At 43.7% G+C, this 15,253-nt stretch overlaps 1 protein-coding gene across 1 annotated transcript in view; it reads left to right on the top strand.

Moving 5' to 3' along the window:
• Nucleotides 1-15,253, top strand: part of LOC133344805 (collagen alpha-1(XVIII) chain-like) — a 41,481-nt gene that overhangs the window by 1,820 nt on the left and 24,408 nt on the right. The window contains 16 exon segments of the mRNA XM_061555006.1: nucleotides 1,821-2,173; nucleotides 2,970-3,158; nucleotides 6,232-6,264; nucleotides 6,266-6,310; nucleotides 7,042-7,068; nucleotides 7,475-7,597; nucleotides 8,776-9,043; nucleotides 9,486-9,554; nucleotides 10,036-10,187; nucleotides 10,760-10,786; nucleotides 11,434-11,640; nucleotides 12,006-12,032; nucleotides 12,749-12,811; nucleotides 12,943-13,029; nucleotides 13,709-13,768; nucleotides 14,436-14,564. Coding sequence (XP_061410990.1) covers nucleotides 1,821-2,173; nucleotides 2,970-3,158; nucleotides 6,232-6,264; nucleotides 6,266-6,310; nucleotides 7,042-7,068; nucleotides 7,475-7,597; nucleotides 8,776-9,043; nucleotides 9,486-9,554; nucleotides 10,036-10,187; nucleotides 10,760-10,786; nucleotides 11,434-11,640; nucleotides 12,006-12,032; nucleotides 12,749-12,811; nucleotides 12,943-13,029; nucleotides 13,709-13,768; nucleotides 14,436-14,564 — 1,859 coding nt within the window.

Genomic DNA, 15,253 nt, shown 5'->3' with positions numbered 1-15,253 from the left:
TTCATTTATTTAACCATTGTTGTGTTTAATTGCAAGTTGATACATATCCAAAAACTATATTTTGTCCACTGCTTGAGTTTAACCAGTCTGTTTGCCATCGATGATTCTTCCTCACTTAAGGAGGGCAATGTATAATAACAAAGCTCAAGTTATCTTTCCAAACTAAAACAGCCATTTCACAAGCAGAATTTTTCTTTTCCACTCCAGTATTATATCTCTCGTTAAATTACTTTGTCATGACGTTTGAATGTTACGGCACTTGAATGGCATAACAAAACAGAATAAATACCAAAGCCTTACTTTGAAAATCAGCCCTATTTTAATCGTGGTATTGGTATTTTCTCTACAAACGGTCATAGTTTATTTAACATTCACACATGTGCATGCTTACCGGCTTTCGATGTAAAGTTCTAAGGCAGATACACTGGGTTGATGGTGTTTTGGTGTAATGCTTAGCACACTGGACTTGCAATCCAGAATTTTGCTTGATCAATTCAATGTCGCCTCTGTCCACCCAGCAGCATACACGGGAACACCACAGTTAGGTCGACTGGCAGGATAGTGTGTGGTGGGGCAAAGTGTGTGTACTCCCACCTCATTCAAGTTATCTTTCCAAATGTTTGACTTGCATCCCACTGGGATTTTTGTACACAGCATTGGTGTACGGTGCTTTTTCTGCAATATTTTGCTGTCTTTTCTTGGATTTTCTGTTTGCACTTAGTCACATAGTCACTTTAAAATGTTTTCTTGTTCATGTTTTTGTTTTTCGTTTGTTGCGGTTGCACCTGATTCAAGAGCCGAATGGCTCACAAGGGCTATGCCAAATCAATTAAACTGAAACTGATTCAAGATGTCTGGCCAGCGTGAAACAGTAGACCAAATACCCTATGGAAGGGTTGTTGAGAGCTCCGTCTCGTGGACCTTTGCTCAGCAGTGGCATGAAGCAGCAATTGGAGGGCTGAATCTTTACCTATGCACTGTACTGGATTACAAGATGCTCACAATCTTACCTTTGGGCTCACTACCGTAATTGCTCTACCCAATGAATTGCACTTCTGAAGGATCTGACCTTTTTGCAAGCTACGAAACAATGTGATGTGTTTACACTTTCAAATATGATGTGTTCAATAATGTGATGTGTTTAAAAACAAGGCTCTAAGTTTGCTATTCATTTGTCGCCTTGTGCCTTAATGGACATGTGGTGAGTGCTTGAAGACATCCCGTTTGACCCTGTCTTAAGAAAGAAAAATGCTGGCATTTGTTTGCTTACAAAACACCCGTCCACTTTGCATTTATTGCTTTGGATTGTAAAATGTAAATTGAATTCTTTGTGCTTCTGTTTTTTGTTGCCAAGTCTTGGCAAGGAATTGGCTTCTGTTGTGTTGAAACGACTAAGTCCATTCTACTTAAAAACTCACACTTAAGAAGGAAACCAGCACTTTAATTTTTTGTTCTGGCAAATGCAGTGCTGGCCATAAGTTTTCTTCTGAGAGCTGAGGAATTATTTGGACTGAAACCATTTTAATTTGCTGTCACCGCAGGTTAAGATTAATAATTCTAGCAGTGGCTGCAGTGCGGTTTAGAGGTGGCTTACACATACTCACATGCTTAATCATTTATCAATGAAATATTGTTCAAACTGCAATGTCAGCTTATATGTGCCTCAACATTTCTGCTTTAAATTCCTACCTGATTGACTCAGGATTTAACTCAGATATATAGGAGTATCCACTCCTTTCTTTCACACTGAGGACAGTAATTGTGATGATGGGGCTAATGATGAGGTGTCACCCCACACCCTTTGTTTTTCACCATTGCAGGTGAGGAGCATGAAGTGGACCTGACTCAGATAGTCGGCGTGCCTCTGCCTGCTGCGGTCTCCTTTGTAAGCGGCTTCGAAGGCTTCCCTGCCTATCTGTTTGCCGAGGAGGCCAGCGTGGGCCGACCGGCACAGAACTTCCTGCCGGAGCCGTTCCCGCAGGACTTCTCGATCCTGTTGACGGTGCGGCCCTCGTCGGACGAAGGGGGCGTCCTCTTTGCTGTCACGGACTCGTCGCAGCAGGTGGTGCAGCTCGGGCTCAAGCTGTCGCCCGTGGAGGATGGGGAGCAGACGCTGCTGATCTTCTACACGGAGTCGAGCACTGCCGACACGCGCATTGCCGCTGCCTTCCCAGTAAGGGGGGGGGGGGACGGGTGGGGGGAGGCGGCCCCCTGTGCCACATGCATAAAAGTTCCTCTTAGAAGATTTTTTTTTTAACATCAATAAACAAAGTACACTAAATATCAGCCACATCCTCTATTAGCGCAAATTGTTTTTTTTTTTTAATCACAGTGAATCACAACTCGGTACAAGAATCCAACACGAAGTTGTTTGAGGTTTTTCACTTGAGGTGACGTAGCACTCCTATAATTTCTTGTGCACACCATTGCTGCCAGAAGGGCCTCCAACTCGAGGAAGCCCTAGAAAGCCCTGCTCGAGGGTATTTGGCCTAAAATAATCGGTTTTTTACCCTTTTTTCTGGGAAAAAAACTGACACCTTTTTACAAAGAATCATGTTTGCATTAACCACAATACCTGCAGTCAAAATGCAAAAAAACACTTGCTACTGGCAAAGGAGGCCTCATGAGGTATTTGGCCTACTCTACGATGCTGGCCAGGCATCTTGGAAAAAGTGGGGATACCCACACTTTACCCCATCTTAATCGCACTGTAAATTAAAAACAAAGGTACTCGGTCTGAAGGACATGTTGTAAAAATGAAAATATTTATGCTCGTGATCGTGATGCAGGGCAACAGGCATGTTTTTTGATGTCCCGTTGATATTTTTATTCATTTAATAATATATTGCAGGCTCTTTAAAATAAAGCAAGCTTGGGAAGTTGTATCATTTTCTGGTCGTCCGCAGCCATCCCTGTTAAAAAGACAAAAGCGCTCACGCACGTGTCCCTGGTGGTTTTGCGCGCTACAGCTTCCCGTGGCGACGAACCGCTGGGTGCGAATGGCGGTGTCCGTGGACGGCGACACGGTCTCGTTCTACTTCGACTGCAAACTCGTCGAGCGGTCGGCCATCGAGCGTTCCAGCAATCCCCTGGACATCGAGGAGGAGGCCAACGTGTTCATCGCGCACGGTGGCGATGCTGACTCCGACAAGTTTGTGGCAAGTTTGGCTGGGCCTCTGGCCAGAGAGCTTTTTTTTTGCCACATTTAAACCGTACAAGGTCCACTTTGCTCCGCAATCAGCCGATGGCTCATATGGGCAAGGTTAAACGTGGAATCCATCCCATAACCCCACTGGTACCCCACATGATCTCATGGACTTATCCCAGCAAAGAGAGAGAGAGAGTTAGTAACTGAGTGTAAATAGCATTTTCATTTCAAGGAAGTTTGATATGGTATACATTTTTTGTTTATCAATAAATTTAAAATAGCCGATAATACAGTAATGGTCGCATATATCCGACTCTCGCATATCTGACCTGAACAACTAACTGCCCGTACCCAAACGGTACCTGTGCACGTTGTAACTGTCATTTTCTATATGTGTTCACATATCTGAACTTTTTACATATCTGCCTATACCTCAGTCCGCAGGGAGTACTGGAGCACATTCATTGGCCTTGAAAGGGCAATTAAAACAAAGGCATAGATTGTTAAACACTGTTGGCACGGTTATGTTGGCGACAGCCTGGCGGTAGTCAAAGGAGGTAACAGGAATTTAGGAAATGTTTTCTGGGCTCAGAGCTTGTAGAGGCACAAGTGAAACTAATCACCGCTTTCTTGTTGCTGGTGTGAATACAGTGGCTGCATTGAATGACCACTTTGAAAAGGTACTGTGCGGAGAGCATTCTAAGAGCCTGTGTTGGTACAGGATTGACCCGTGGCGGCAGAGGGTGTGAATGAGGAAGGGTTTTAAACCTTCGCATGTTACCCCCCCCTGCTGAAAAACGTGGTTCCCAACGCATGAAATATCCCACATCTGTTGGGCAACCTCACAGCCCGTGCATAATGGCGCAAGTGTTGAACATCCAGTTGGGAGGGAAGCACCATTATTATACGAGTAGCAGAGAAAATGTTCCTCTGTGGGATTATGCTCCGTCATCCTGCTCACAAGAAATCTGGCTTTGTGCGGTTGCTGATCCCACCCCACCCCCGCGGCATTGCAATGCTAGGCGAGAACAGAATCCTCTTGTTAATTTGAAATCTGGCCCATGGAGAGGTGGATTTGGGGTCAGGAAAATGCTTTTGATTGGATCCCGCCGTGTGGTCCTAACATCGCTGCGAGGTTTCCGGTGTCTTGTTTACCTTCGCGATTTTTTTCCAGGTATTCTTATGCAGGTATAATTTTGATATGCTTCAGTATTTCCTGAATAATTAACGTGAACGATAATACGTAGTGGTGACTGGCTATGGCATTTATGCAGCTGGGAAGAGGATTTGTTTCATTGAGATGGGCGAAGGTGGGCTCTTGGGGCATGGGGTAGGGCAGAAAAGGGCACCAGGAGATTTAGGAAATGGTGACATTTGAGAAATATCTGCAGGAGGTGGAAAGAGGAGAGATGAAGCATTAATATTATAGCAATTCAGACTTTGCCGGGTCTGGCGATTTTTTTTTTCCTGCTGACAATTTTTTTAAAACAGTGGATTTGAGATGATGCTCACCCTGATATTATTGGGAAATCCATTGTGCGGCAGCATGTGTTTAAAAACAAGCTTGTTCAATCAGTAACTAGCGTGCCACCGGGATAAAGGAAATGAGATTGAGGACTGGCTGTCGTCACTGTTGCTGCTCTTTGTGCTGCTTTGGAGTTTTTTTGAGCTTAGTCCCTCCCTAAAGCGGGACAAATGCTTATGCAGCTGGCTCGTTTTCTGCCCCTTTGATGAATGTAAGAATAATAATAGTAATTCATTACATCCTTGCTGTTGTACGTGGGTGGTACGTTTGACCCTTTTAAAATTTTTCACTGGGATTCCAATTGATACTGGCAGGGCTGTCGGGGAAGCAAAGCTGTCTTGTTAATCTTTCCTAGAATGCCACGAGAGTTGCTCAGGGAGGCAAACTAAGATGTCTTCGTCATAAAAAAATCGAATTATAAATTGAAAGGATCCCCAAAAAAAATCTGAAAATGTATTCCTAAAAAATTACAGAAAGATCTGTGAAAGGGTGAAAATTACACGTCTAAAGGATTATGTGAGAGCCATAGCAGTTCAGCTACTACCTCAAATATCTTGTTTGTTCAAAATAGTCCTCCACTTACAAAGAATGTATTTGTATAGAACATATTGTAATAATACAACTCAAATAAAATACATTGTACAGATTTTGCCATAATCGCACATTTGATAGCTTCTGTTTGGGCTCTCAAGGCTCATACAGGAGCCACGTATGGGACAATACTCCCTAATATCCACAACTCCCCACTCGGCCTCGCTGATTCTCAGCATTAATACTCTTTGATTGACTGACAGTCGAATGCATCAAAGCAAAAATACGATCTCAATGCAAAATTCCACTCATGCATCCACTCATAGTCTTGCCCCTCGGATAATGTCTCAACTAGAAAACAAACCCGCATACTTCCCCAGCGATCCACACGAACGTAGAGAGTGATCCCCAGTGGCTTCTGGTTTCCCGGCTCCCCTGGGAAGGATGGTTTTCTCGTGCCCGAGGGCGTCTGGTCGTTGGTGGGACCAGAGAGGGGCATGGGAAAATAAGTGGTTTTGTTTATAGGCTCAGAGGCTCTGGTCAGCAGGGGTTACCTTTCAGCTGTGATTCAGAGAAAGCACACTTTTGGAAAGATAAACCAGCCAATTGCAATTTTATTTTCTGCACGTGAAATGTTAAGTGTTTATACCACGTAACACAAGTCCATTGCAATGTAAAAAAGAAAATGCTCCAAAATTTGGCAGTATGAGACAGGATGTTCCAACGTAAAAATAACGCATAACCATTGTAAAAATGTTAGATTGGCATGAGCCGATTTGTCAGTTTATATATTCTTTGCAATTTAGAGCCCCTTGTCAATCCACTGCTGGATGAAGGTCATGACAGTCATGGAAGTAATTTGAACATACTTTACCACTCTGATCCATGTGGGTTGATGAAGGGGTGGGTGGAGCCAGGATTGGTTGAGATCTTACTCGCTACTAATGTTAGCCATGGCTAGGAATTAAATGTAAGTGTCACAAGCGAGGCTGTAAACACACTTTGCTCTTGTGCCGTCTTTACACAGGGGGCCATCCAACAGATGCTCATCCGGCCTGACCCCTAGTGCTGCTGCGGAGCAGTGTGCCGACGATGACGACCGTGAGGTGAGAGCGAGTAACCGGGCAGCCTGCCGTTGAGCAGGCTCACCACTGGCCTCATCCAGACAGGCCTCATGGTTTGAATCAACAACTGCAATGAGATCTGGTCAATACGTGGCGTACACTGTGAAGGCGGTCGAATACAAATGTTATGCACTTTCAAAGTTACCGTGCTTAAAGTCCCATTTTATATGTTAAATAATTATTTTCATTATTTATAGACCTTAGTAAATCCACAGGTAGTCGAAGGCCTCCCCATGTTGCGTCTGTCAGGGGGTGTGGTATAACCATACTTCACCATGCTGGCCTATGTGGATTGGTTAAGGAGTGCCCAGAATGGTTTTGCATGTATCACTGATGTTAGCAGTGGCCAGGATTGAACTTAGGTCACTATGTTGATATTGCAGTGCGTTATCTACTGCACCCACCACTCACCAACCTGTATATTATATTATTTCTACCAATTATAAACAACAAGTTGCCATCAATCTTAAAATAACAAGCTGTTACTCTTACGCACATAGGATCTCGCGTAAAATATAAAAATAAGACACAAATTACACCTGGCAATGAACCACACTGAGCTAAAAGCAATTATCCAGGCTGAACTAATAGAAGAGCACACACACAAACACAATTATCTGAGAAGCCAAGTGCAAATATTCGTGTGTTTATTCTGGGTCTATTTTTGAATGCAAACAGGGCTGTTGTGTTTACTGTATTCACACATCACACAGGTACATTCCTCAAGAGACGCTAAGCGGGTGAGTGATGGAGAAAAAACGATGGCATAACCTCTGGTGTGTTCCAGAGCGTAGTGGCACTGTGGTCTGCTATTGGACTCTGATAATTGTCCACCGCATGGGTGGTCCGTGGAGGTGGATTAACAACAATTGCATGCTGTTGCATAAAGATTGACAGTCAATCTTCATGCAATGACTTACCTCTCTGGTGGGTTTTTTTTGGGTGTTAAGGTCACTTTTCTTAAACTCTGGCTGGGAATGCAAACAAGACCTATTGTAGACCGTGTATTTGCACAATATGTCGTGCATGTCCCAAGAAAACACACTCCAAAATGTAGTTATTCTGATCAGCTTAGCGCTGGCACTGCCGGAATGCGACGGTGTTCTTTGTGTCGCTCGGAAATCCCCACTTTGCTTGGTGCTACAGGCATCTGGTGAGGAGGGCAGTGGATACGACGACGGGGATGGAGAGAGCGAGGAAGAGAGCGAGGAAGACGTAGAGAGTGAGCACGATCATAGCGAGACCGGGGGATCGGGGAACGTGGAGACGGTGAGTTGCTTCTGCACCCAATATTTAGGATTGCCACCTGTCCTTGGTTTCCCAGGACAGTCTCACATCCTGGCACATTGAATGTCCTGATTGTTGGTTCTCCCCTCCTCTTCTGGAATTGTGATATATTCTTCCCATGATATGTCCTGGTTTTTTGTACCCCAGAGGAGGCAAACCACCAATCTTACCATATAAAATCTCCCCAGCCACACTCTTGCAAGACATTCACAATAAAGTCTTCCTGTGTGGGAGCACCACAGGAATTTATCACAAATAGCACACAGCCTATTTGCCCTCATTGACTGTGTGAAATGGCTTGTGCAGTAAGTAAGAAAACTCAATATCTGAGAATTTAGTGTAGTCTGTTATAAAGTGGCTATTTCCCATTTGCTCCTTTGTGAAATGCTATTTCCAGCTGGCAATTGGTTATGGCTTTTCTGTGGAGACCGTTTCAAGGGCAGTGGTTATTCTGCCCCCTTGAGGATCATTGTATTATTACAGTACCACAGAGTCATATTCTTAGGTTTTTCGGTAAAGTCACGTAGGTAAAAAATAAAAAATAATAGAAATAATATAAATAAAATAATAAATCACGAAGTTTCGGAGGCAACACAAGTCTCCGTCATCAGGTGGGACCGTCACAGCTAGATTTACTGTCTCAAGTGAGGCAAAATTCCAAGAGTCAAGCTCTTATTATTATTTATTTTTTACCTACGTGACTTTACCTAAAAACCTAACAGTATGAATCCTTGCAGTCACGAAAGCTTCAAATCTAGAATTACCACAGAGTCATCGGACAAAGACTTCCCAGTGTGAAAGTCTTAAAGTACTTTACAGTGTTTGGTTCCCAAGCATTACAAGTGATGTGATGTGCTTGTAACGTAAGATTTGTTTTTACTTCAATTGAAGTTTACCTGAAGCTTGTGCTAATCGCATCCATACTGCTGGGTTGACAAACGTGGGGAAATTAATAAACGTGCCCATTCTTTCAATTGCCATGCCAAGAAGTCGAACCATTGACCTATGAATTACAAGTCCAATGTGCTAACCATTGCATGACCAAAGCATTCACGTTATGAGAGTACACCGTACTATACCCATGCAGTAAATGCTATCTTGAGGTATTTTAGCTGATGTATGGCCTTGCATATTATAATTATCATTAATTTACCGCACAGGTGACGCGCCACCCCAACCAGCAGCCAATAAGACCTCCCCCCACCATGGCACCCGAGAGGAGAAGGCCCAGACCAGGCCACGACGCCCGGCTTCGGCCAGAGTCAGACTCTCGCTCCAAGGTGGAGGCCCATCCTCCTCTCAAGGAGGACACACAGCCAGCACGGGAGGAGGCAGCCATTGTGTCAAGCCAACCTGGAGAGGCGCTTTTGAGGAGGGAAAAGGGGGAGCATGGAGAAAGTGGCAGCCCTGGACTTAAAGGCCAGAAAGGTGAGCACGTGGAGCCCGAGCCATGATATGATGGCTGAAGCTGTAAACTGTCCTGGGTTTGGCCTGGACTCTACACTTTCAGAAAGGCTGCCACAGTGTCCTGAACAATTTGTAGAAAATGGGGATTTTGTCTTGGTTGGCTCAAGATTCGAGCAAAAGGGTGGAGCTACCTACGTAAGTTCGTGGAGTTGGGGGGGTATAAAGAGTAGGGGGGGGGGGGACAATATCAATGCGGACACCCTACTGTGTGGCGGTGCTAGTGATTGTGTGGACGTGGCAATATAAAGGTGGGTGGGGCTTGTGGAAGGAGGGACTTGTCAGCTTGCCCTGTGGCACGGTTGACCCTCCCGTAAATTTGGTAGCTTTAATTATGCCCATCAGACATCTTGTGTCTATCACTTAAGAATCCTTGTGTACACGATGAACTGCTTCCATTTTGTAGGCGAACCTGGTTCGGATGCCTCTGAAGGTGGAGCGACTCCTGGCTTGCGAGGCCCTCTTGGTCCAGCAGGTGGGTATTGGGTTTCCAATTCACTATTTTTTGTTCAAATAAGTGCCATTTATATATTTAATAATCGATGGAATGAATAACAATGTATATCTCCTTCAAAATAAGCGTAGCCTACTTAAGAACAGGATATAAATGTGTACATCCTTTTTATTTTGTTCTATTGTAAACATTTGCTGCATGTAACAGATTCTATGCAATTGCATGCAGTTACAGTCAAGACACTACTATAAACACAACATGTACACAATACCATTAGTCGCCTGAAATAAGTAAGTCAATAAATATTCCATTCTGGAAAATACAATGCTTTAATTAACTCGCACAAATAAAGTTTGATTCAAGTGGTTTCCCCGGCTTGTTTCTTTTTAACGGAGCACCCACTTATTGAGAAATCGATGTGGAGAGAAGCTGCGATGATATACTGCAAGTGGGACCTGGATGACCCTGACACTGGCTGGCCTCTTTCTCTCTTTCTTCATAGGTTCTGGCGGTGCCAAGGGTGAGCAGGGGGACACTGGTCTGAAGGGCGACGTGGGAGAGAAGGGCGAGATTGGCACTCAGGGTCCACCTGGGCCCAAAGGAGACACCGGCATCATGACGGGTGACGTCGTTCCTGGAACCAAGGGAGAAAAGGTACCCCCCCCCCACCCCCTACGAATATTACGGTGAAAATCCTCTCATTCCATGCTTCTATTTTTATTGACGTATCCTTTCATCTGCATGCATCGAGTCGTCCCATGATGAGGCGCTTATTTAAGGACTAGAAGAGTCTCGTATTCTTGGTTCTTTCGGTAAAGTTACGTAGAAGGGAACATTATAAAATAATACGAATGAAAAATAATAAGATACAATTCTCATGAAGAGTCTCCTTGAAATGGCGGCAAATGTATCCTATGATCTGCACTTATATGCGGGTAGAGACTCATTGGAAGTGGTATCCCAGAAGTAGCAATTGCAGCACATCCATTCGTTTTCTTAGTCAAGAAGAGTGACTGTATAAGTGGCGACAAACTCATCCTGCTCACAGTTATCCGCAGATTGCTACGCAGATATCAGGAGTAATTTTTGCAATAATAGGATCTCGCAATAATGCCCTGACATCATCGTTGAACAGAGGTGTTTTGCTGGAATCCATTTAAATTAATATATGTATTTATTCGTTATTGTTCCCACTACTAATATATTTTTGTTATATATATTTGCAGGGTGACATGGGAGATCCTGGTGTGAAGGTAATTTCTTAAGCTTCGTCATGTTATTGATCGGCAATCATACTGACGCATGGTGCAGGACGTTAAGTCATTGTCAAGGTGTTCCCCTGCGACATTCATATAAAAAAAATACAAGAACAATTATGTTTCCATTGTTTATAGTGCATGTTTTATAGGTGTTCAGTTTCATACAAAACTCTCATACAGTAATAGTTTAGTGTGCTCAATTGGTTAACTGCCATTGACACGCAATGTACATATAACATGTACTCTCAATACTGTAAATATACTTCTGGATGAAGACCTGCCCACGATTTGCGGGTTGTTTGGGTTATATGACCATACTTCACAATGCTGGTCAGTGTGTGGGTTGGTGAATGAAGGCTGAGAGCAAAGTACAGTCAACAATATAATTTTCTGCATTGCCTACCGCTGCCCACACGCAGGTGTCACGGGCTTCTGCGTAGCGTAGCAGCCTACGCATTGTGGTAGTTCATCCAAGCACTATCCAGACTAAAGCCTGCTTAGCTGAGATTGGGCACATTCTGGATAATTTGGTTAGAGTTGTTTGCATTTTTACAGCTCAACTTAATGCTCTATTCTTTGTCATTCGTCATATTGGCCTAATTTCCTGCGCTCGGTCCCATTTTTTCCTTTAACATTTTCAGGGTGGAGCTGGTTTTGGCTACCCTGGGCCAAAGGGGGGCAAGGGTGACGCTGGGCCCCAGGGCCCCATAGGTCAGCCTGGCCTCCCAGGTCCCGTGACGTCGGTGGTGCCGCGAGGGGACGGTTCCGTCGCCCAGCTGGTGGAGGGCCTCGCTGGGCCCCCGGGCCCGCCTGGCCCAGCTGGCCCATCTGGGGATGCTGGCGAACCCGTACGTGCCCATTGCACAGTCCCTGTCAAAGTCCTCGTCACAGTCCTCATTTCTCGTTTTACACGACTCTACATCATCCTCTGTTGTCACTTTTTTTGCTTGAAAGTTCATCGAGTTATATTCCCAAAAGTCAAAACAAAGATTCTTGATAAATTTGTTGTGAGATCTGTATTAGCCATTGTAATGATTTTGTTAGCAAATCAGAGATTGTTAATATACGTGTCATTCATACTTATGCCTGTTGTTTCTACAATCCAAGTTTGGAAAACATCTTATTTTGCTCTGATCTATAATTAGTGTCATAGAGGTCTGATTACCCTTTGAGAAGTGAGCATTAATTATATTTGTATTGTGTTCATTGCCAGGGTGACCCAGGAGAAGATGGTCTTCCTGTAAGTTATATAGCGCACATCATTATCATCACCATCCATGATCTTTCTACTGCTTAATGAAGGCTTCTCCAAGTTGTTTCCGTCTCTCATCCCTCTGCGGTGGCCTTTCACTTGGCCATGATTGCTCTTCTGGCTGCTATTCCATTACCTGCCTTAACCATCATCCCTTCAACCAATGTGTCCTTCCCAAGTTCACTAACTTTTCTTAACAGACAAATGTGATGTCTCATATTTGGACTCAATCCCTGATCGATGTGTTTCTCTTTCTGTCTCTTGGTGTGTTTCCCAGCTTGCAGCTGCCCATGCTACCTTGCACATTTAAGCTTTTGTAAAAAAAAATTGGCCACTCACCATGTTTCTGGTGCATAAGTTACAGTGGGTAATATATATGATTTAACATTTCTTCTTGAGGTACCTTGGTTTGTTGCTTTTCATTGTCAAGTTCAGTTTCCCACTCTTCTTTATTTCATGATGTTGATCGTGATCCACCCTGAATAATACAAGTATACATATGCTGTGTTGTTATTCATTCATGTTCCTCCAGGAAATATTTTCTTTTTCTTTCGCAAAGAATAGCATACACAAGAGTAAATAAATAACACAATAATAAATATTGCACAGAAATACACGTATGAACAGAATGCACCATGACGTCTGCTTGTTATAGACCCCTGTCACTGTTACGTGTTTGTTGTATTTTTAATATTCTTGTGCAGGGAGAGAAGGGTCCCCCTGGCTTTCCAGGAATTGCAGGAGATCCTGGTCTTAAAGGAGAAAAAGTGAGTCTATGTGTTAACAAAATCGATGCAAATTCCGTTTGAGTCTCTCTCTTTTTTTATTTTCCCAAAGTGTGCTTGCTTTAAAGGGATGGAAAAAAATGTATGTTGTGCAACTCGTGTCGTCATCACAGGGTGAAACTGGAGTTGGAAAAGCAGGCCTCCCTGGGCCACCTGGTCCTCCTGGGCCACCTGGCCCCACAGGACGACGCAGCAGGCTGGTAAGATCATCCTGTCCTGCCACAATGGCTTTCGCTTGACCTCCGAGTACATAATAACTTGCAGCCGATTTGCAGCCCATGTTAATCCACCGCTGGCCTAAAGTTCCCCTCTTCCCCATGCCATGTTGGTCAAGGGGATTGTTTGATCAAACTTTACCATAGTGGTCATTGCGAGTTGGCGGAGTTGGTTGGGCAGCATTAATTCTGGTATGAATCACCACTGATGCTAGCCTTGCCTGGGAGTCGAACTCAGGTCGCTGGGTTCATATTACAGCACGCTAACCACTGCTCCACCGTGCCACTTGATCTCCCATTGCAGCATACAAATACAATGTGTTATTACATGTAACGAGACTACATAGGCTCAAATGAATGAATTAGCTGTTTTAATGAATGGGATTGATTACCTCAAATGACTTGATTTTTAATGGAAACAATTTCCTCAACTAAATAACCGTAACCGGGGCCTTGAAGCGACTCAGGCGGAGCGAACTGAGCTTTGAAACATGGCTCTGCCAAGTGCAGCTACATAATTGAGGCATTTGTGGAATCAATTTGGTCGTGGCTGGAGTGCAAGCAGTGTGCAAAATGTGGTTGGAGGAGGTGAACCTAGAAATTGATTTGACCTCTGAAACTGCCCAAGTTAATTTGTGCTAATCACTGTTTAAATTTTCCTCAGAACCTTGATGATGCCGAGGGGTCAGGTGACTCAGATGACGATGACACAGACACAATCCGAGTGAGGCTTTACCACTACACTTTAAATTCTTGCAAAATTGTGTGTGGCAAATGATGAATATACCTTGTGGGGTCTGCTAACAATATCAGGTGTTGCTATGAAGTGGCCAAGGATATGCCTGTATAGTATTGGAATCATCAATTATACAGAACCGCAAAGCTAAAAATGTTACCCCTTGTATGTATGGTGTTTCTTCAGGCATTGCGGAGTCCTCCCACAAATGTTAAATACTCCTTAATGGAATTAGCCAAACGTCTCGGTGTAGAACCTTGCTTTTAAAAAGAGCCTAGTGAGAAAATAGTCTGTGAGGCTTCCCAGTGACATTCAACCTTGGGTCAATGTTGGGATGTGGTTGGAACCATTGGCCCAACGTTGACCCAACGTTCAACATTTACAGGGTTTCCTGGGGCATAATTTATCATCAGAAATAATCAATCTACTGCTGGATGAAGGCCACCCCATGCCATATCTATCCCTCGCCGTCCTGTAATGCAACAATCCACCCAACACCTACTCACAAGCTCTTCTTATTGTTCCATCTCCGTGGCAGACATCGTTGGGAAAATAGATTATCATTACTATAGTTCCAAATGTAATATTATAGTCGTGTGAATCACCAGGAAGTAACGCTTGATGCCATATGTCATGATGTGACCCCTTGTGGCAGGGTCCCCGCGGTCCTGCCGGCCTTCCCGGCCCTCCGGGCTCTCCTGGTATTCCTGGGCCCCCTGGACAGCCGGGAAACCTGAGTTCCCTCACCGCATTGGCTGGCGTACCAGGAGCCAAGGGGGCGCCGGTCTGTTGTCTCTAAAGCTTTGCATTTGATTGAGTAGAGTGTTTTTGCAATTATAATAATAGTCTTGTTTTAGTCCACTGGCCCCTTTGGGCCATTGGTGTATGACCATGTTTTTCAACCATATATCCTTGCAATGGTATTTCCATCTCTTTCCACCTCTGCATCTGTAAACTGAAAACTTCCATCCTGTCCAATCTGCATATGTTTTTTTTTAACCAAAACAATAACTCCATGTTTCTTATCAATGTGTGTTAATGAATCGAAAAAAGTATTTCTCATTCTTTGCAGCTAGATGATAGATTATTCCTTTTTAAAATTAAATGGTGTTTATGTAGACTAATATTAGATTTTTTTAAAGAAAATTGTATACGTGTTTTAGTTAATTAGTGTTTCAATGATTATTACAGTTTTCTTCTCAGCTTTGTGAGGCAATGCTTTTAATTTAGCAATTGCTATATTCATATACACTTCAGAGTTTTACTGGAATTGATGTAGGGCTCCGAGGGTTGCAATTTTTTCTGTCTTTCCTAGAACATCCTCTTTTTGAGGTAGTTGTCTTGGGAAATTTGTACATCTTTCCAGGACATTAATTGTACAGTTGTTTTGTTTCATTTTTGCAATAACACGCCATTCAATACGATGCAGTTATTTGTAGCTATTCCCTCTTACCATACTGTGAGATATTCTTT

The sequence above is a fragment of the Lethenteron reissneri genome, chromosome 20, assembly GCF_015708825.2.
Source record: "Lethenteron reissneri isolate LAM-NWPU_2019-01 chromosome 20, ASM1570882v1, whole genome shotgun sequence".
Lineage (NCBI taxonomy): Eukaryota > Metazoa > Chordata > Hyperoartia > Petromyzontiformes > Petromyzontidae > Lethenteron > Lethenteron reissneri.
The sequence above is the reverse complement of the archived record's forward strand: the minus strand, read 5'-3'. Positions and strand labels throughout refer to the sequence as shown.